This window comes from Theobroma cacao, chromosome 5, assembly GCF_000208745.1.
Source record: "Theobroma cacao cultivar B97-61/B2 chromosome 5, Criollo_cocoa_genome_V2, whole genome shotgun sequence".
In the NCBI taxonomy this organism is placed as follows: Eukaryota; Viridiplantae; Streptophyta; class Magnoliopsida; order Malvales; family Malvaceae; genus Theobroma; species Theobroma cacao.
Genome location: NC_030854.1, coordinates 25,998,542 through 26,020,736, shown reverse-complemented (window position 1 = coordinate 26,020,736; position 22,195 = coordinate 25,998,542). Strand labels below are relative to the sequence as shown.

General features: G+C 34.4%; 3 protein-coding genes and 1 pseudogene across 3 annotated transcripts; 2 read left to right on the top strand and 2 right to left on the bottom strand.

The window, feature by feature from the left end:
• On the top strand, positions 361–1,380 carry LOC108661978 (annotated as a pseudogene).
• On the bottom strand, positions 2,321–6,876 carry LOC18598903. Its single transcript, XM_007028633.2, has 5 exons — positions 6,509–6,876; positions 5,597–5,732; positions 4,920–5,051; positions 4,435–4,833; positions 2,321–2,766 (listed from the first exon to the last, which is right to left on the bottom strand). Exons 2-5 carry the CDS (start codon positions 5,713–5,715, stop codon positions 2,628–2,630), a joined length of 789 nt encoding a protein of 262 aa, XP_007028695.2. The 5' UTR covers positions 5,716–5,732; positions 6,509–6,876; the 3' UTR covers positions 2,321–2,627.
• LOC18598904 (nuclear pore complex protein NUP93A) lies at positions 7,469–17,254 on the bottom strand. Its single transcript, XM_007028636.2, has 15 exons — positions 17,070–17,254; positions 14,908–14,999; positions 14,612–14,678; positions 14,123–14,182; positions 12,968–13,057; positions 12,396–12,665; positions 11,975–12,070; positions 11,764–11,898; positions 11,443–11,496; positions 11,268–11,351; positions 10,422–10,508; positions 9,443–10,351; positions 8,892–9,073; positions 7,988–8,279; positions 7,469–7,846 (listed from the first exon to the last, which is right to left on the bottom strand). Exons 1-15 carry the CDS (start codon positions 17,169–17,171, stop codon positions 7,769–7,771), a joined length of 2,598 nt encoding a protein of 865 aa, XP_007028698.2. The 5' UTR covers positions 17,172–17,254; the 3' UTR covers positions 7,469–7,768.
• On the top strand, positions 18,386–20,934 carry LOC18598905 (mitochondrial acidic protein mam33). Its single transcript, XM_007028638.2, has 3 exons — positions 18,386–18,720; positions 19,520–19,851; positions 20,596–20,934. Exons 1-3 carry the CDS (start codon positions 18,607–18,609, stop codon positions 20,759–20,761), a joined length of 612 nt encoding a protein of 203 aa, XP_007028700.2. The 5' UTR covers positions 18,386–18,606; the 3' UTR covers positions 20,762–20,934.

Below are 22,195 nucleotides of genomic sequence, written 5' to 3'. Positions count from 1 at the left end.
TCATTTTGTAATCAATGGCTAACAAATATGACCAAAATGGCCTGAAACTAGCTCCAATTGTAGTGATAATTGTGCACTTTCCAGCACATGGTCATAAACAGCAGCTCCTGCAACTGCCATGCCTCATATCACCCTGCAACATTCCAGTTCATTACATTGGCTCTGCCATCCATAATCGTCCTGGCTTGAACTCTCTTATCACAAATACTGCATCCAATTTTAATTCCCAATCCCTCTTCTCCCTCCCCTCCCCTCCCCAACCTTGATGCCTCCAATCCTGCACATCCCCACCGTCATTTAAAGCCTTTCTCCTCCTTTGCCAACCCTTAGCTGCAAACACTCTCTGTCACAACAGATAAAATGATTGTCATCCATGATTCTCTAATTGGTTCTGTAGTCCAGGACGCTGCTTCTATACAAAACTCAGAAGCATATCCTTTCCGGAGCATCTCTGCCCTTGCTTCATTCTTCACCCTATGGGAAGCAATGGCGAGACCTTTCCAGACACTAGTAGAAGTGGCAAACAGGCTTCTGTCCATTGAAGGTTGCTTCAACTTTGAGATCATGAATTTCATATCTAATCAAGCTGATTTTTTTAAATTCAGAGTTGCAGATCTCCAGAAGACTTGTAGATTGATGGAAGGCACTTTCCTTGATCATCTAGAACGTATTAATGAAAACAAAAAGCAATGGGGTAGCGGACCACTAAACTTGGTAAAAATCTGTGAGCAAAGGAATTCAATTAGCTAAGGCAAGTGCTTGGATTGGCTAGATAAACAAAAACCAAAATCTGTCATCTATGTATCTTTGGGAACCACGACTACTATGGCAGATGAACAAATCAAAGAACTTGCTCTAGGACTAGAATAAAGCAGGATAAAATTTATCTGGGTGTTGAGAGATAAAGGAGATGTGTTTATAGAAGAAGCAAGAAGAGCTGAACTGGCAAAAGGGTTTGAAGAGAGAACAGGAGTATGAATGGTTCTTAAACGGAAATTTTGGCACACCCATCAAACTGGTGGGTTCATGAGTCACTGCGGATGGAATTCATACATGGAGAACATTCGCATGGGAGTGCCAATAGCAGCTTGGCCCATGCACTCGGACCAACCAATGAATGCTTTGCTAGTAAAACTATTGCTTAAAATTGAACTAATTGTATGGGAATGGGCACCCAGAGAACTAAAAGTGACGTCATCAGCTATTAAAGAAAGGGTAAGCAAGTTGATGGCATGAGATGAAGGAGAAATGATGAGAGAGAGAGTTGGAGAAGTAGGAGAAACTATACGACAGATAGCTGCTGTTGAAGGTGGAGCTCCTCAAGTGGAGTTGGAATCATACATAGTTCATATATTACCAGATAGATCCACAATAATATAGTGTAAGCTTGATAAGTAGATAGATAGACAAAGATAAAGTAATATTGTTTCATCATTCATGGATTACTTTTCCAGGTACAGTGCTGTCTATATAGAAAGGTCTTAGAATCTCTCTTAACTATGAAAGTTGTAGGTAATTTCCCAGTAAGAAACTCTACTACAAGATTGTTTTATTTGTGGTGCTCCTATCCATAAATTAAATTAAAAAAAAAATAAGTGTTTGGGAGACTACTGTCAAAGCAAAAAAATCATGTTCAAGTTCATGCAACAGATGGATTAATTTGCTTTAACTGGACAATAACTGTTTCATATTACAAAACAGCTAGCAAAATGAAAAAGAATAACAGATCATTTTGGAAGAGTATATATGTGGTTGATTAATCCAAAATCATAAGACTCACCAAAAAGTCAGGAAAGTAAGTATTCAGATATATCATTAAGCAGACTTAACTTTATCAACTAATTTCGATCATCTCACCAGGAAGAGTAACTTGGGAAGAAAATCTGAAATGCAGCAGATATAGTCTCTGAGCCATTTTAGACAAAACTAAAGGCAAAGCCCATCTTAGTTTCTTTGGCTTTTACCATATATGTTTGCTGAAACCAATTAAGCTAGCTTATAAAATTATCATCATATCTTGAATTTGTTATCAAGCATATGTAACTGTGAAAGAAACCGCAAAGATTGTCATAAACAGAAAATTTTCACCTTCGTCAATCATGAGCTGCATTCTTTCTACTTATTTTAGAGGATAGAATGATGGGTTCAAGCATTCAAAACGACTGATCTTTGACTCTATAAGATTCCATGTAGAAAGTCACATTTTCCACCTTCTCGGAAAATACAGGTTTTAAGTATCAGTATATTTTTCTGAAGATGCTATGATTTGCAGTTAGCCATATCAATGCAAGACCATATGTATGGAAATCACATCAGAGTCTAACGAGTAAATCATGTGTTTGCTAAGCTTTTATACCTCACATAAAGTTCTTAATGCCTCATCTTGTATGTGTTTTAATGGGTAACTAAAGATAAATTAGAGAAGGTGACAAGGATAAATCCCATCTTGTATATACAAAGATAAAACATTCTTCTGAAACCAAGTATGAGAGAATTGAGTTCATCTTTTGCAAAAAGTGACGAATTGAGCGCCACTCCACGGCTTGCAACTCCAAGAATTGTTAGAGCCAAGATAAATATCTTCTTACTTCTTTTGCTGTAACAGTTGTGTAAGACAGCAAGAAATTTTAAGGTAAGACAGCAAGCTCCACCCTATCAAAGGAGAAGAAACTAACACGCCCATTCTCTACATGACAAAACTTCAAAGGGACGACACCCTGCTTCCTCTCAAGGGCCTCAATTTCTACTTTGGATGGTGGATTGCCCCTGTAAGAGAAGACAAATCAAGCAAAATGAAGAACTAACATACAATCTGGTAGAAAATTGAAAAACCATGTTGAGAAACATTTCTTGGAAACAAGTACCATGGCTACAAAGGCCCCATGCAATCCTAAGTAAACCATGCAAATTATGCTAAAAGGGGATTTAAATTTTCCAAACTAACGACAGGCTTATCTTTTTAAACTTCCAGGAGAGAAATCTTAAGAAAAAATGGCTGTAAATATCAGTCTCATTTCTGCCAAAAGTTATGCAAATAGCTAATACTAACATTAAAATCACAATGTGATGCATTATGAGCAAAAAACTCCTCCATGTTTCAAAGCGTGGCTTTCTTCCAATGGAAAATTAACTTTTTACAAAAATATATAGTGCTTCTCCATATAGCACTACATGTTCATTGATTTACGAGGCAGCCCGCAAATTCCAGAGAAGCAAGAACCAATCTATTCAGAAAGTTCTCGATCTCCTCATGATTAGGTGTCAATGAAAAAAATTAAAAAAAAAGCCATCTAGGGCTAGCTCGGGCATTGAGCAGTATGTGGCTATTGGTAGAGATCTTATAGAGCTGCAGTGGTATCCTCACATCCTCTCCTATAAAGGACTAATGAGTGAGTTATGCAAGTGCAACGGTAATGAAAGGCATGTTAACACAATAACTTTTTGACCTAGAAAGAAAACCAACCTCAATTAAATAAACTTGAAAAATATGAGACAACACTACACTATAGAGTCAACAAAATGAGTTCACGTCCAAGGATGGTTAAACTCATAACAGCATATTTAATCCTTAAACCAAAATTATGTTCAAAAATTGAGGACAAGGGAAAAGGCATCAGAGATATAGGAAAGATGATGTTCAGCATATGAATATTAAAAATGAAGAAAGGCTCTACATAAACCACTTTCTTTTTCAGCAGCTCTTAGAAAAGAACTATAATGACAAAAAAATCAACAAAATACTTCACAAAGGCAATTTCATAATCATTTCTTTGTCTAACTAATTTTAGCTGCCAGAAAGGAACCAGTATTTGACAGAAATGCAAATAACAATATAAGTTTCATGCATAGATAGGTGTGATTTTGTATTCAGTTCGCTTTAAACAAAGTCATGAATAGTCTCAATCAAAAAGAACAAAGCAAATTCTGAGAAATTCGAGAATAGAAGAAATTATGAAAAGCTTACAAAGTACACTTTTACTTTTAATATATCCAGATTTTGAAATGCTTATCTTTACCAAGACAATTTTATGATAAAACCAATACATCTCCGCCTTAAGTGTCTTGAAATATGCAACAGCCTTAATGTCTTGAAATATGCAACAGCCTTAATGTCTTGAAATATGCAACAAGTTTTCCAATTAATGCAAATAGCTATGAGAGGCCTAAGAAATTTTGACAGAGTCATTTCATGACTAGTTCTCTCTCTAATAAAGCCAATGTGATGCTTAAAACCTAGTAAGCAACCATACAACATTCTCACATATACTTGCACCTTTAGCCATCAAACTTCTAGGACATAAGACTTTATATGGATAAAAAATCCAACACAAACGCAAATATTCAGCAATGTGAATGAAAGATATGCAATAAAGCACCAGATTTAGAAGTGTACAAGAGTTCCTCAAACTCATGGGATTAGCGATAAAATATTACCTACTTAAGTACAGGAAAAAACTTGGATCACCCGGAGAAGACTTTCTAAACCTGCTGTTTGGAAGATAAACATCAAAAGCTGGACTCACTTCATTAATCTGCATATTATCGAACAAATCAATGATGATACTCGTGTCTTTAGGCTCCATTTCTAGCAACTCATTTCTCTCTTCACTGCCCTGAAGTGAACAGGTTCCAGTTTTGATCTTTAGACCCTTCACAGACCAAGGGATACCGTGACGCCCAACTATATAACCAAGAGACTTGAGGTGTCTATAAACCTCAAAAAGCTCCCAATAGCACCCACTTTCATCTGAAAGCTTCTCATATACTTCTTTTAAGGAAAGACATATACCATTTTCATCCAAAAGATGCAATGCCCCTATTTCAATCAAAAACCTACAACAAAATATTTTTAAAAAATTACAATCAAAACCATAAGCCTACAATGAACAAAATTTTAAGTCAGGTTGGTTTTCACCTACAGAGTTTCCTCAATGAGGCAATATGTCTTGCCACTACGAACTATCCCCATAGTCACCCACATCTTACCCTTCTTTTCAACAACTTCAGCCATAGCCAAATCATTAATCCATCGGGCCTTTGAAATATCTTTCCTGAAAACAGAATTTTAGCCATTTAATCCACGCTCATATAATCCAGATAAATAGCTAAAGCTTCATTTATTAATTACTTATGCTACTTCTAACTTTATGTTTCTTAATTGTTATAGAACAAAAGCAAATGAGAGAAAACAAAACCCTAATTGACTCAAAATGTACAAATTTAAAATCGTTTTATATAAAAGCAAGTTATACATTTTATCCTCAAAGAGTTAACTATTTAGTTTTTAATTTTTTTTTAAATATTGTTTGAATATGTATAGTAACAAGTTTTATGCTTTGGATAGAACTTATGTGAAGCTTCTTCTGTCCTTTTCCTCATGTTCCCTCATGAAAATAAGTCAAAGGCTTAAATTGCTGACTTGGCAAAAAAAAGTTACCATCAACAACTTTAAAGAAATGTTTTATTTTGTAAGAAGACCTAAGTAAAAACAGATAAAGAACCTTATCTAAATTTTGTACTTACGAATTTTATTCCAGAAGAAAACACTTTTAGTAAAAATAACAACAAAGAAGACAGCTAACAAAACAAAGAGAACCTAAATTGTAATTTGGATAAAAAACCAGATGAGTAGTAACTCTCTTCACCATCATCCTCGTTTCTGTCTTGCAGATAGATCTCATTGTCAGAACAACTTTCCCAATCCTCGGCATCCATTATAATTACAGCAATTGCTGCAACAAAATATATATATAAGGAAACATGGCTCAAAACATTCCATAATAATAACCAAATGGACTAGAAACATTCCACTATAGCATTATGAAATTTGTGATTAGAGGTTGGACTAACTTCCAATGATTTAACCATTTAATGTTTTTATTAAAAGTGATACAATATCACTCCAATTTCTCCTTTCATCTAAGAAATGAAACTGCTTTGTTCAGATCTATAAGCAGTAAAACACAAATCCAACAAGCTGACTTGAATACAAAACTACCCATTAACTTGGATGAATATTAGCTGATAATTTTTTCATACATTGTCTATCTCTTGGTTCTCTAGGTAAAAAAGGTACACCATTGAAGAATTAATTTAAGAATGTAGGTGAAGTAGTAAAGTTGCCAACTCCTTTTAGATTGTCCCAACTTTCTAAACAGAAAAATTTGGCCTATTCCTGTCTTCTAAACAGGAAAGCAGAAAGGAAACTTGGGATTATACAGATTTTATTTTCCCACAGATTGTAAGCATATGAACGCAAACAATGACCAACCTTAATACTTCCAAAGCCAATTCTATTCAATAGCTTTTACAGTGATCAAACACAAAAATGCCAAGTTCAAATTGAATGCCTTTTCGGATTTAAGGTTGTTCGATCGTGACCATGGAAATCCAGATAAAATTAATCTGTATTAATAAATAACAAATACCAACATCCTAACTAAACTTCTCAGAGATGAAAATTGCAATCTAACAATTACTAACGGCTAAGCATTATCTTCATATTTACCTGTGAAAGATTCTTCTCTCGATGGCTAGATCTTGTTTTCCAACAATAAAAAAAAAAAAAGATAAAGACGGAACTTATTGAACCCCAAACCCAAATTTGAAGAAGAAGAAGCAGAAGAACCTTAAACTCAAATAAAAGAAACCCTAAATTCAGATTTGAAGAAGATGAAGAAGAGACCCTAACCCAATTTGAAGAATAAGAGGAAGAAGATGAAGAAAAGAAAGGAGAAGAAGAAATAGATTTAAAGCGACAATTTCGGACTTCAAGCTAGAAGAGGAAGCTGGAGGAGGAAGAAGCACCTGAGTAGGGTTCTCTTTTCTTGGTCATTTTCTTCAAAAGGGAAAAGGGTAACAAGTTTTATATTGTAAAAAAATATTGCAAAATTTTACAATGTAATGCAATTGAGTACGTTGTAAAAAAAGAATATGACTGCGCATCTCTCGTACCAAACACTGCCACAGTGTTCCTCCCATTTGTCAGATTTGTTATTTTTACATTTTCGGCCCCCATTCCAAAGCCGAAATTATCTAAACCAATCTATCAAAAACACCCTTCGACGAAGTTGCTTCTACAAACCTTATGGCTTCCTAGGATAGAAGCTAGGAATGTCACATTTTTGCTATTTCCTATCCCAAAATAGTTGACATGCCTAACAAAATTAATCCTTTGATATGATTAAATGTTCTTTAAAAGAGTTACCACATTCAAATTTTTAAATAAGTTAATTTTAAATTCAACAATGATAAATGGCATATTTGATTGATAATATCGAATTAGTGATTCCTTGGCTGGGCTTATAACCTGTGTTCCTGCAAGCTGTATTTAGAAGGCCCAATTAAGATTCGATCTGGTTATAGCTTTCACTACTGTTTCCTTTTTTTTATTTTTTTAGGGGGTGGGTTTAAATTGACTGCTTATTATTTACTATTCACATTTTGAAGGTTAAAAGCATGAAGATGATAGATTAACAATGACGAGCTTTGTCTCACAATTGAAGGTATAAGTTAAGGGTCCACGGACGAATAACGTTACCCTTTCAGCTTTCTCATCCAGGATTTAGAACAGAAATGGACATATAAACACGGATAAATGGGTCGCCAACAGTTTTAAAAACCGACCCTCATATGAGCTCAGCTCATTCCAAAATGGAAAAATTCATTACAATAAACCACACTGCTCAAATTTAACTCTGCTTATATATCTCACCTATGAAGGGGGATTTCTGCCTATATCCACTCTTTTTCCTTGGTCAGATTTGTTTCACAAGCGCCTGGCAACCGTTTCGTATAAATCACGGGGCCAATTCTGATGCATATTATTTGCAAGGAAGGTTGCAATCTGCAAACGCCAAGATATGCTTATTATGCACCCATCATAAACTACAATAATTTCTCCTTCATCGAGAAACAGCAGAATTGAGCACCCACTGCTCATAATGGAAACATTAAGTGAGATCGCTAGTTTAAAATACCAGCTTACCTTCGCTCTCATAGCGCGAAGTGATCCATCTGTATCAGTCACATTTTCCAAACAAGTTAGAGCTACCTTTAGCAGGTCCGGCACACAAGCTTGGACATGAGGAGATAAATTTTCAAACGCATTAGAGGTAACATCAGGTGCTCGTGGATCCAATGGAAGGAATGGAAGTTTGGCAACTTCCCTTACAGCATCAAGATACTGCCCTAGTCTTGTCAATTTGTGGATAGACAGTATTGCCTCAAGCTGTCTCAATACAGTTTGTTGCTCCAAAACATGTTCCCTCTCTTGGAGACTGCACAATTAATCCAAGTTGCCATAAGGTCAGCAGCAAGAAGAAAGATAAAACAGTACACGCATAAGATATACAGGACTAAAACAACTGAAAAAAGTCGCTGAAATATCTCAACCATGCAAAGAACACATAGTATGTGTCACAACTCACAGGAAAAGATAAAATTTCCAATGGCAATTTTAAATTTGTTTTTGAAAGAAAGAAAAATAGCCTTAGCTAAATTTAAAATGAATGTATAAATTACTAACTATGGAAGCACTGCCATTTCCCCACATATTTTGATACTATATATTTTCCAAATTTACCAGCGAATGGGTAAATCATTAACAACTAAATTAGCAAATAGAAATAACGCACACATGTTTAGTAATTAACGTGCAGACAGCATAAGACTCTAATAATTGGAGCTTAATCTATTTCTTTTGGGGTTAATTACTCACAATCTTAGCACACTGGATGGCAGGCAAGAAAGAGAAAAAGGAAGTTAAACAGCTTCTACAAGCATTTATCACAAATTAGGACAACACAAACTAAAATACCAACCAAATTTTGACATCAGATATACGCAGCCAAATTTAATAAAGAACAAGCGGATGCATGGAATTGGACAACCTGACTTCAGGATAATATTTGAAAGTCTCCAAGATCTCATTGCCAGAATGAATGAGGCCAGCAGTTCGACTCTCGCCATCCAATCTACCACACGATAGGGCACAAATTGCTTCAGATAGGCACTTATTTATTGTATCCAATGCCATTGAAAATGCCCCAACTCTCTTCTGAATTTCTATAGACTGAATTTGGACAAAGAATTATAGAAAAGAAGAAAAAACAACATACGGTTAGATGCAAAACCTACAAAGATGCAATCTTAGATCAACACCAAATAAATTAATATATGAGGATACAAGAGGGGACATAAGATGTAGAGATGATATGTTGAGGACAAAAAGGTGAATAGCAAAACCCAAAAAAGAAATAAAATGGGGGCAACAATATAAGAGAGGGATCTGCATGACTACTGCAAGTACCAAGGACAATGAATGTTTGGAATTGTCAATACTTACCAAAATTTCAGCATCAATTAAAACAAAGCTTGCACTTTCCTATGTGATACCAAAAACAAAAACATTGAAGAAGCAAAGAAAGAGAGAGTAAATTACTTTCTCGTACAGCCCAGCATCTTGACAATGGCGGGCAGCTTCAAGCAGAAACTGTTGTCTTGCTTTATGATCAGTCAAGAATCTTCCCAATTCACCTTCCTCTCCTGCACCTCTTGAACCAAGTAAAAGATAAATCCCACCATCTCGTAAGAATAGCTCAGTAAAAAGCTGCTTCAGCATCAAGTGCCTTTGCCTTTGCTGATCCACATTACCTCTCCCAGTCCATGATACCTGTCCACCACCTACTGCAGCAGCAGCTTGTGCATAATATTCTAGTGCCATTTGAAGGTTACCAAGCCTTATATACATAGAGCCATACTGCCTAATAATGCTGGATGCTTCTGCATAAGCATCCATCATCCCCAGTTTTTTTCCAGCACCAGCACCAGCACCTTCATAAAGGACCCCATTGTCTGCTAACACGATTGCTATGTGTGCAGCATCAATGTTATATCCTTCATCTCCTGTTTCTTTAGACAAGTATGAAACAGCCAGTAGTAACTGGATACTTAAAAGCAAGACATACGGGTATACCAGAGGGTCCTTTCCATTCTTTGTGTAATATGATGGCTCAAATTTGTTTAGGTAAGCTTGCAAATCATCCAGACTGTATGGTACTAAACCCTCATTCAGAATAACAGATGAGGTTCCACCAGGTAAGTCCCGTACTGCTGACAATATGAACCACAGGAAATCCTCTATGGTACTGAAAAGTGATGGTAAATCTCTGAGGAGACGGTCAACTTGCCTGCGAGAACCGGATATGATAGCATAGAGCAATAACTTTTTCTTGTCATATGCAGCTCGACCAACCCGATCACCCATTCTAAACATTTTTTCACACTCTTCTGCAGCAGCAACTGCAATGTCAGCTGGAACCATGCCTCCACTGTTAATCCACTCTGTAAGCTGTTAAAACAGAAGTACTGAGTAATGTCAATTGTCAAGTAGGATGAATTAAACAGTAAACAGTATGTACCAGTGGTGCAAACTGGTGAGAAGCACGGGATGATTGGGCAACTTGTCTTGCTTCATCATAATACCCAGTCCTCAAGCAAAAATAAATCTGTTACACAAAATGAAGGGATTCTTAGTGAAACTTAGTCATTTGGGAAGAGAAACGAGGATGAATATAAATGTATAAAACTTAGAGGGGAAAAAGAAATTTGAGAATGAAAGCATTATCATCATCAGTTTATACTCATTTGCTCTTTTAAATGGTGCCCCTCTTCCATACAACCAAATAATGAAAGAATTAACACCTCAAGGCACAGTAAAAGCATCCCCATGATATCTCTCAACTATATAAAAGATACCTTCAACAAAAGAGTACACGAGTCCTTTTAACAAAGACAAGGAAAACCAAATGAAAGACAAACTTATATAATTGAAAACCCTGCTCCATTATTCATTTAACTAAACTGATCCATCCAGCAACTTAGTCTAAAAGACTAATAGTCACAAGTCTATAGATTCCAGATATCATAAAAATACAGAGACAGTACATTTAAGATATCTACTTCAAAACCTGCAAAACTACAGATATCACATGCCAAAACAAACATAAAGAAAACAAATTTTTGACATAATCATTGAAATAACAACCAAATACTATCTAATACTGACGTGACAAATTCTATTGTTCAAGCTCACAACTGTCTGAAACTTGTGAGTTGCATAAGTAGTTCGACATTAGACTCTAATGCAATTTGAAAAATAACATTAAAATAATCAATGACAAGTTAGAAACCAGATACCTTACATCTCATATAGATGATGAGGGATTTGACTGTAAATAAAATAAGTAAATTTAAAAGAAAAAAACCTGCTGCCAAGTGGTATCAACAGGAGGTTGCCTTCGAGCATCACCTGCGTCAAAATCCAGAATTCCATAATCCCTCAAACGAATCTGGATAGACAAAGAAAACAAGAATTTTTAAATAAAGAAGATTAAAGTAACAGTTAAACATGCGATTTGAAGCCAAATAGCAACAGCAGACCCGAAGAAAGGCATGAACTCTATGCAAATTCCCAACAGCTCCACCAAGAGCAGCCTACATTGAGGTGAAAAAATGAATATCAGCACTGGAGAATTAATACCAGTTTTACAAATGAAACTGGTTATAAAGCAACATCGAAGACTACAATCCATCAGTGGAAGCAAAAGTCATTTGGAGAAGCAACAATGAACAAGGAACAACGGGAACAACAGCAGAAACATTTAACAAAAGAGTTGCTAACACTAAAAATTACAACCAAGAATGATTTCTGCATTTTATTTAACAGCAGAATAATAAAATGATAATAGAGAATATTGTTACTTGCGCAGGATGGCTTTGTACTGTATCCATAATGTATTTCTCATGTCCCCATTCCAGGTGACGCCTCGCACCAATTACTAATGACATCTTTCTTGAAACACTTCGTTGCATTGTTGAATCCTCACCCATTAGTGTCTGCCAAAATATTTAGTTCATCAATGATGGTTTATCTGACAGCAAGTAGCATGATAACACTAGTATGTATTATTACCTGAATAAGATGCCACATTTTCTGCATGTTAACTGATTTGCCACTAGATGCTTCAGTGCCCAAACTCTCATATGCAGCCTTAAAAGCCGTTGCAGGCTACACAATATGTATATGATGATCTTGAGCAAATAATAATAAAATTATAACAAAACAAAAGGATTGAATTAAAAAAATTTAGTCCAAATGTTTATCACTGCAGGAAAGGTTTCAGAGGAAAATGAGAAAGATGGTATCACTTGACTGGCATGTTTAATAACCACATAATACATGTGCATGCACGCACACACACGCACACATACAGCATATTACTCTAACAGAAAACAAATAAACAAATTTCAAGTAGACATTCCAGTGCTTTATGATTTTGGAAGATGGCACAAATCGATTTTTATAACTTGAAAGGAAAGACAATCATCCTTACTTTAAACGGTAAGCCTTGTTGTCTTGCATTGCTCAGATTTCTTACAACTTCAGCATATACTGACACTTTTTTCTCAACAACTGGCTTGTTAGCTAAAGGTAAAAGCTCCATGCCAGAGGGACCTGATGAAACCTGAGGACTAGAAGCCATGGAAACTATTTGACCTGAACGAGCACCAGTAATGCTTTTATCAAGCATGTTAGTCTTGGGTAAAGTTGAAATCCGGCTCAGGCTCTGTAAAAAGTCTCGTTTTTCGTTCTGCCAGTCTTCCTGCAGGGCATGAGACACTACCGATCAATCATGTAAAAACAGAAAATCTACAGACCGTCTTAGTCATCTTCAATTTGTTAATAGTTATGTGCAACATTTCAAAAAACAATTTATCAGGTCTTTTGGTACTAGAAGAACTACTTGATTAGCAAGAAACCCATGGAGAAACTGTTTCCGCTTATAAGTTGCAAAAAGCACTGAAGACAACTTATATTGAACAATATAAAAGATAAAAATCCCATGAGGGAAAAATACTGCAGCAAAGTACTACTCCTTTACCCTCAAAAGTGGGTAACACTAACCTCCAACACTTTCATCATATAATCATTAAAACTTCTGAGGTTATCCTTCTGAGCTTCTTGGATGGCTGAAACCATTGCAATTTCATGAACCTGAGATTAAAACATTGCACAAACAATGATCTATCAATCACCTTCAAAATTAAGCAGCAAAAGTCTATATTAAAGAGGGCTGATTCATTAAAAAATAGTCAAGGCCAGGATAATAGCACAATCAAATGTGAAGAAGGACTTGCTCCAAAAACATTAGCACCACTCAAGACTCCTTACTCAAAGTTCTTTTATGATGATCATATAAAAAAGATTATCAGACGGAACATGCGAATAATTGTAACAGGGCAAAAGACATAACAGCACTGTACCTATGCACAATTTATCCCCTGTAATTTCACCCACCAAAAACTCAACTCAAGTACCTTCATTACCAGGTTCATAATTAGTTTATATAATACATCTCATTTTAATCTTTTAGAAAATCAAGCTTCCTTTCACCAAGCACCAAGTAATGAATGAAAATCTATAATTATGACAACTACTCTCCTTTAAGATCAACTCTAGAGGTGATGAGAGATTAATAGAAAGACACCAAAATGCAAGAACAAAATGCATAAGTAGAATAGCCAAGCCATCTTGGATCATATCAGAAACCAAACATATACACAACTATATAAACAATAACTACAGTAGGGCCCAAACAAGTTACAAGAACAAGAAATATTATTGACCACCTGACATGACTTTGCAGGAAAAGAAGAACTATACTTTTTTTTGTTTCATTGGATTAAAGAGAATAAAACCCTGGGAAAGGCAGGAACTGGAGTTCGAACCCCAACCCTGCAGGAATTCCACCCCCTAATGGGGATAAGTTCAAAGATCAATTTTGCACGCAAAAGAACATTCAAATGTGCAACCAGTTTAACTAATTCCGTGCTTTCTCTCCTTGTTTTATTCACAGTAAGCTTAACAGTCAAATTGCAATAATTTGCTCATTTTTGCAGCAATTGCTTAGTTAATAGCAATAATTTGGAATTTACCACATACTCTAACCCAAAAAAAATGTGATTAGCCAGAGAATGTAGCGGCGATCGGCGATCGGCGATTGGCGATTACAAATTAAAAAGAAATTCATAAGTATTCAATCTGAAGAGCAAACACTACCTGCTGCAGATACTCCTCAACACTTGTTGCTTCAGCAGGGAAAACATCCTCGAATGTTGTCTTCAGAAAGGATGATCAGTGAGAGGAAAAAATGGTTTGTGAGATTAAAATAAAAGAGAATATAGAACTATGAAAACAAAACAATGAACTTCAAAGCAAGATACAAAACCAAAATAGTGACACAATCAATATCAAAGCTCTCCAAAGTTGATGATCATACTTAGTGATGCATGCATTTTATGGACCAAAGTAGCATTTAAACAGTAAAAATACAAAAAGGTGGAATCCAATCTCACTTAATAATGCCAGAGAAAATTTGAGAAAAAAATGTCCTTATTTTGACATATTACTACCAATTTATACCCCCTATAAATATGACAAAGCAAAACAGGTAGCAATTGTACAAAAGATTTAACAAAGTCCTTGAGTTTGAAGCCACAGAATCTGAGTTATCTATAAATGAAAAAAATGAATATAAGAGATATTTACCTTCAATTCAAACGACTTCAGATCACGTGTAAGCTGCTCAGCATTAATTCCCTCACGTGCAAGTAGCCTTCAAATGCAAAAAAAAAACAATCTAAATATTCCACAGGAAAAACAAAAAATCTTGGAGAACTAAACAATGTTAACCCTTCAAATAGTTGCTTAAAACCCAAGTTCGCAATATAAGGTTCCAAGCTAACACATTCCTCTTACTTTCACAGCTAACGATCAGTTCGTTTAACTGACAGTGATTATGAGAATCACAACAACCAGTAAAGTCATTGAAATTATAAAATTACCTTGTGGCAGCAATAGATCGAGAAGGAGCCTCAGTTCTTAAGGTTTTTGCCTTGAGCTTCTTCGAGAGTGCTTCTAACTGATCTAAGTTTCTCTGAATAAATATAATTGATGAACCCAAAGTCAATGAAAACCAGATGCATGGATCTATTTACTAATAAATTTCCTTTTTCAAACAATAATCTCAGCTGAGATGCAAAGCAACTGAAGCTTCGTTCAGTTAAAGAAACTGAAGACAAAATTTTGAACATTTGATTTTCAATTTCTTTATACCAACAAATAGGTTTTTAATACAAACACTGCTTTTCCAAAAAAAAAAAGGTTTTCCATACTAATATCTAACAATAACTCAAAGGTTCTTAAAATACAGAAACTTCTACAAAATATACTGCTATAATTTATTGACAATATTAAGGATATAGTCAATTCATTTCATATCATCAATTTAATAACTAATAACAGTAATACCAATAAATAAATCAATATTTCCAAATATATCAAGATCCTGAAACAATAGATATATGGGTAAATACATTGAATATTGTGGATATCATAATCCATGACTCCAAGCAACTGAAACATGCAAAACCAGATGGCCTAGTTTGGGGTGAACTTTCCATCTTCTATTCTTATTATAACAAAATGGATGAACAAATTCAAAGCTAAATTTCATAGCACTTCTCTTGTTGTGTGTACCCAAGTTTTTTGGTCAAAATGTCTATAAGCTGTTTCTTCCCCTCCAGTATATATTTCCAAAAACCAATTTTCTGGTGAAGAAAATGAGTCCCCATCAATGACTAAAAGAATATTAAGTCATTTCTTATCCTCCAATCAGTTTAGTTTTGAAAGCAATAAACAGATCTTGACTAAGACAGGGTTTTCTATTTAGCTAAATTTCTCTCATCTAAAACATTAACAGATATTTAAGTTCAAAGTCTTGATTTTTCATACTTTTATTTATTTCCACAGCACATAAACACAGCATTAAAAGAATTAATGATATAAACCACATTAGCTGAATTAATCTCCACAAGGAGACATTTATATCATTGGGCCTTGCAGTAGGAAATACATGAGAACACATTGGTTCCTTTGCCTATGGTGAGCATTCTGAATCATTACACAAAAGCTGAGAGACAAACCAGATTACTAGCGGGCTAACATTTAGCAAAGCTTTTTGTTCTCTATTCCTTGAACAATGAAAGATCATAAAACCCAAAAAGATTCGTAACTTCATGTTATTCTAATGCATTTTCTCACAACCAGACAATAAGGACAGAGGAAACCTTAATTAGACTCAATTAAACAAAGGTCCTTTTCATTTTAACTTACACCATAAAGAAAATGAAAAGTTGACGTGTTTAACAGTCTTTTCCTGTTTCAAAGCTACCAAAATCCAAATAAAGCATTGAATTGATTATGAAAAATTTCATCTTCCTTCCTCAGATAAGTATTTCTCCTTCCCAGGCAACTGAATGAAGCATTAAGAGCTACATTCATCCAGTCAAGTATGAAAGATAGAACCATGTTCTCCACTCATAAAAGTAGAAAATGTTTCTGAACTATCTAAAAGAACTACTCAAAGATCAGACTATCAAATACCAGCTTGAAGTTTCTTTCCTCAGATTACTTTCCTCAAACCATCTAAACCTCGAAATAAAGATTTTAGAACTCATTGCTTCAACCTCACTACTGTTGCTTCAATTCCTTTAGCACCAAACTTATCTTTTGCTTTTCCTTCCCTACATTTTCTAACATGAACTCATGATTTCTTTTCCTTGCTTACCTTTTTTTCAGCGAGCGACAAAAGCACTATGAAATGTAAATAAATGAGAATAGAAGCAGCTTGAAAATGAATGAGGCTTAAGAAAATATCACAAAATTTCCATTTCACAAATATATATATATATATATGAACCATAGAAGACTTTCTACCCTTGAATATTTTTCTAATTTCATTACTTTTCCTTCGTTTTCTAGGCATCCAAACATAGCAAAAAGCTAAAGCAATCAACACTTTCCCGTTTAACCGTCACAATAAAATCCTAATTATTTTCGTTCTTCCAACGTTTTTCTCGATTTTTAAAAAGTTGAGAATTTGAATTATCTTTTCTGCAACATTTTTCTTTTTTACAGGAGAAGAAGGAGAAAGTGAAGAGAGGACCTGAAGAGGAGGAAACTGAGCAGAAGGAGCGGCTTGCTCGAGAAGCTTGGAGGAAGAGTGGAGAAGATCGGTCCAGCTGCTCATGTCTTGCTCACTCGCCATCACTCCCCTTAGTCCTTTGGGATTGTGATGAGAGGGAAAAAATGGGTTTTAGCCTTTTATGCTAAAGCCCTAATTTTTAAAAACGGTCATACAGCTTTCCCTTATTATCGAGGGAGCAGCAGCAGGAGCAGCCAGCTACCCCACTCGGCTTGGCCTACGGACCATTGGACTTGGGCTCCGCTCTCGTTCTTGTATTAAAAAATTCATTAAAATAAAAACCATTGCTGTTTTAAAAGCAAGTTTAAATTGTATAAATTTATTGACATTTTTGTTGATGTTTAGCGTAGTAGATTAGTTTGTCTTAAACTTGGTTTAGATTTCTTTTTTACTATTATTTATAACTTAAGATTATTAAATTCAAAAGATCATAGTGCTCTCTTCATTTCTTCCTTCTCAATACTCTATTTAAAAATCTCCAAATTAATTTTAACTTATTTTTTTATTAACGTAAAACAAATTTATTCTTTACTTATATCAAAAAATGATCAAATATTTTTTCAATCAAATAACCAAATGTATTTAGTACTAAAAACTTGTTTGGTTTTAGCTTTTTTAATTTAAAAACTATTATCAAACAATTATAAAAAAAAATAATTTTTAAAATAAAACTAACACCGTTTGACAATACATCTCTCAAGTTTTCAAAAAATATCCTCTCTCTCGATCCATCTCCCTCTCTTTTATCTCGCTCTCTTTACAAATCACTCTTCTCCAACACAAATTGCGTCCTTCCTTTCTCTACAAGACTACTAAAAAACAAAAATTCAATAACAAAATAGCAAAAATTTATATTTTTTATTTTTATAAAAATTAAAAGAAAAAAATACTTAAAATTCAAAACCTTATTTAGATAATATTTAAAATTTTTTTATTAAAAATAATTTTAATATCAAATACATTTTTTATTAGAGAATTTAAACATTATAGTCCGATTATTTGCTAGATGAATAAAAATTTAATATTATTATTATTATATAAAATTTAAGAGCTATTTTATTTTTATATAAAATTTTTTATTTTAATATCTAAAATAATATATAAAGTCAAAATTTTAATATATTAAGTGATTAAAGATTACATAAATAATTAATTTTACAAATGAAATAAAGAAAACAAGCACTAACCCAATTAAATAGCTAGGATTCACCTTGTCTAATTCTTTTGACAGCAGGCCTATCCATAGAACAAAACCAATTAAATAACAGAAAGCAGAGCAAAAATTAATTACAAAATCAATTAAATAGCAGAAAGTAAAGCAACAATTAATTTAAAAAAATAATGAAATAAAGAAATTGATTATATTTTTTTTATTTATTTGTGTTTGTGTAGAACAAAACACCTGACAGGCAGAGGTAAGTGTAATCTTTGCCCATCCGCCAGACATCGAAGGCCCAAAACAAAAGAATAAAGGTTGATCGGTTGGGGAGGAAGAGAAATGACGAGGGCGACTCAAATCTTACGCAAAGGCCGGAAAGCTCTGGAGGATTTCAACTTGCTTAAAGTCCTGCAATCTGAAATATCCCACGAACTCTCCTCCAATTCTTTTCAGGTTCTTTTATTTTTCTTTGTCTTTTTCCTTTCTCATTTATAGACATAAATCTCACCGTCTAAATTTGACGACTGATTCAGTTATTAATGGATTTAGGACTTGTTTGTTCTATGAACTCACTGGGAATGCAAAGGTTAATCATCAATTTGATTATTCCCTTGGGTTTTTCTTTTTTTCGTTTATTGAAGAGGTGTTTACTAGAAACCGAAGAGGTCTGTTGCTTTGTTCACTGATTTTTAGACTATAGACCTTATGATTGAGAGTGGGTTTATCATGAAATTTAAGATTACTTAACTAAATGGGCTTTTCTTAAAATGCATGTTTCTTTTATGTAGTATACTAATTGTGATAGTATTAATGTTACATTGTTGTCATTCTTTTTCATTTTTAAAAAAATTATGATTTTGCTCTCTACCGTTGCTTTTGCTTTTTTTTTTTAGCACATTTAAAGAAGTAAAACACAAATAGCAAATGAATGGCTGGCAAAAACAACCAAGTAGAGCCTCATCTATCTTCTGGTGCATTCAATTTTAATACTTGGAAATACAATGGACCCAAATGATTTTGCAGAATCTGATTTTACTCTCATCATTTAGTTGTCAGTCAAGACATTATATGACTTTGAATAAAAGGAAGCACACTTATATTGTTCAAATTTCTCACACTGCAGTGGGGATAGCTCATTTGTTTTGATGATAGTTTATAGGTCATCTTGAAGTTTAAACATCTTAAAAACTTATGTCCAGCAGTTATAGCATTATTAATTTGGGAGAAATGGGTGTGTTATATATTGAATCAGGATATCAAAAGCGGCTCTCTAGGAGATTTTGTACTGGACTGGAATTCAGCGCAGTCACATGATGTTGTTTTGCGGAGAAAAAGTGAGTCTGGTGAAGAGGTTGCTGTTTCAGCCTTGTTGGGCCAGGAGACACGTGATAGCGAGGGTAAATTTCCAAGGGAAGTTTTGATGAAGGTTTGTGTAAGAAAGCCTGGCTTGAGTTCTATGTTGCAGTTTGATTGTGGAGTTTCTGAGAAAGATGTTCATAGATCTGACTTTAACATCCATAGTGCCTATTATCTTCAATCGTCAACCATTCCTAATTCTTCAATCTACCGAGGCCCCTCATTCAGGTGAAAATTTTGCTGTTGGTATTACTCTTACCAAATTCTATCTGCTCTAAAGAGTGCTGCTTATTGTTCAATAATGATTGTTTTTCTTATATTCCTTTATTTCATAAATGTTTGGTCAATGTCTATGATTTTATGGGTTACTCGCCATAACAGAAGTGGATAAGAGGATGTGTTGTGTTTAAGATCATTCCAGAATTTAAAACTACATCTAAGCATATGTGCACATGTGCATGTGTTGTGTGTTTCATGTGTGTTGTCTCACCTTCCCCCTTTCTTGTTGCCGTTATTTAGGCTGTTATGCTGGATAGAGTATTTGATTGAGATGAGGATTGATGTGTAACTAAAAAACCAACTAATTTATGATGAAGAGTAGGTAGAAGTCGTAGGTTAAATTAACCAATGAAAATGAAATTTTTAGCTTTCCTTAATTTTCTATGGATAAACTCATTGATTCCAGCAAGGCCAATCACATTTTGAAATTTGTCCATTTTTTTTGGGTGATGAGATCTCCTTGTTCACAACGGGTGAGTGTGTTATAGCATGAATTTCTCAAATGGTTGTTATTTATTCCCAATGTTTTTAGTTTGTACAATTAGTTGATCACATAATTTTGCAAGCTTGTTAATTTTCAAGAAAAAAAAAATTGCAAGCTTGCTTTATCAACATCAGAATAATCACGTTCTGGTATTCATGGTCATTATAGATCATTATCAATCTTACTTTCTCTTCAATTTTTGCCTGTAGCTCTTTGGACCCTCAATTACAAGATGCATTCAAGGAATATCTTCTAGCCAGGGGAATTGGAGAAAACTTGACCAACTTCCTCCTCCTCACTCTACATAAGAAAGAGCAAGGTCAATATGTGAACTGGTTACAGATTCTTGAATCATTTGTAGCAAAAGACGAGTGAGATAGATTATTATAGACTGTAGGTTGAAGTTATACATGCTTCCACATTTTTGCATCACTGATGCTCTCTTATGTTTAAGTGGAAAAAGCATATTGATCGAGTAATTTAAAGAATCATTATCAGATTTTACCCATCGTCATTGATGATGTTCTTTCAAAACTTTTTGAACAGTTTTTGCGCCATTCTTTATTACCCTAACATTAGGCAGTGGGGTTTGGCTCTCCATTACAATTTTTGTCCAATATTTTGTAAAGTACCTAACATCATTGTCTATATATATACGGTTATGTTAAAACACACATGAATGATCAGTAATGATTGATGTATCTTGTAGAAGGTTCTTCTAGTAAGGAGAGAGGTAGTGTTGCAGCATGTAGAGTGAGAAGAGAAGAAGATTAGAGCAGTCTTTGAAGTCAAAAGTGCTCTTGTGATAGGAGGTGACGGATAAAAATTAAGGAAGAGGTACCGAAAGTGTAATGGCAGAGCACGGTGGGAAATAGAGTGGAAAGGACGAAGTAAAGGAGAGTATTTGGGAAGAGCTTAAAAGAGAGCTGTTTAGAGCGAATACCTTAGAGCGAGAGTCTATTAAATTTTTCGTAACGAATTGTCAAGGTTCCTATATGTGTAAAGTAGAAGTAGCTGGCTCAAAAGTGTTTATCGGACCAAATGGAAAGAACACGTTCAGGGAGAACACATTCGTTATAGGAATAGTGCGTTGCGTTGGCCCACTACTTATATTGGGTAGTGGGTAGACATTTTCGTTTAATCGCATGTTGGGGCTCAATCACACTTAATAATGTGTTAGATTTCTTGAAAGCGGGATACAAAATCAAGCTTTTTAAAACATCTCAATAGTAAAACCAACCGGTGAGCCCGATTATTTGTTCCTGATTACTTTTACTGTTAATCATATGATATTATTGTTTTAGATTTTTTCTTATTCTATCAAACAACTCTTAAACAAATAATAAATTAATCAAAAATTCATATTTTGCCTCCTAAATATATAAGAATTCTTGATGATAGAAGTTCTCGTGCATAACTAATAAAGTAAAACAAAGTAATTTAGAGAGCAACAGTTATTATATGCAAAGTCTTTTTTTTTATAATTGGAGAAAGAGGGATTTCAATTTTACTTTTTTTGTAGAGAAATATGTATCAATCAATGAACTAAATGCTCGGATGCTGTTATATGCATAGTTACTTGTGCTTGTTTCAGGTATCACTGTTCAAGGTGTCATATTGTTTTGCTAGTTAAATATTTTTCTAAAAAATTAGCTGAGAGTAATGCACTTTCTTGTGCATGGTACTGCTTTCCTATGTCGCAATTTTTTTATTTTTGTTGCGTTTATCTGTTTGTCGCTCCATGCATGAAAATTTTTTTTAATTCAAACATCAATAAACTTTCCATGCATAAAGTCAGGTGATGAGAAT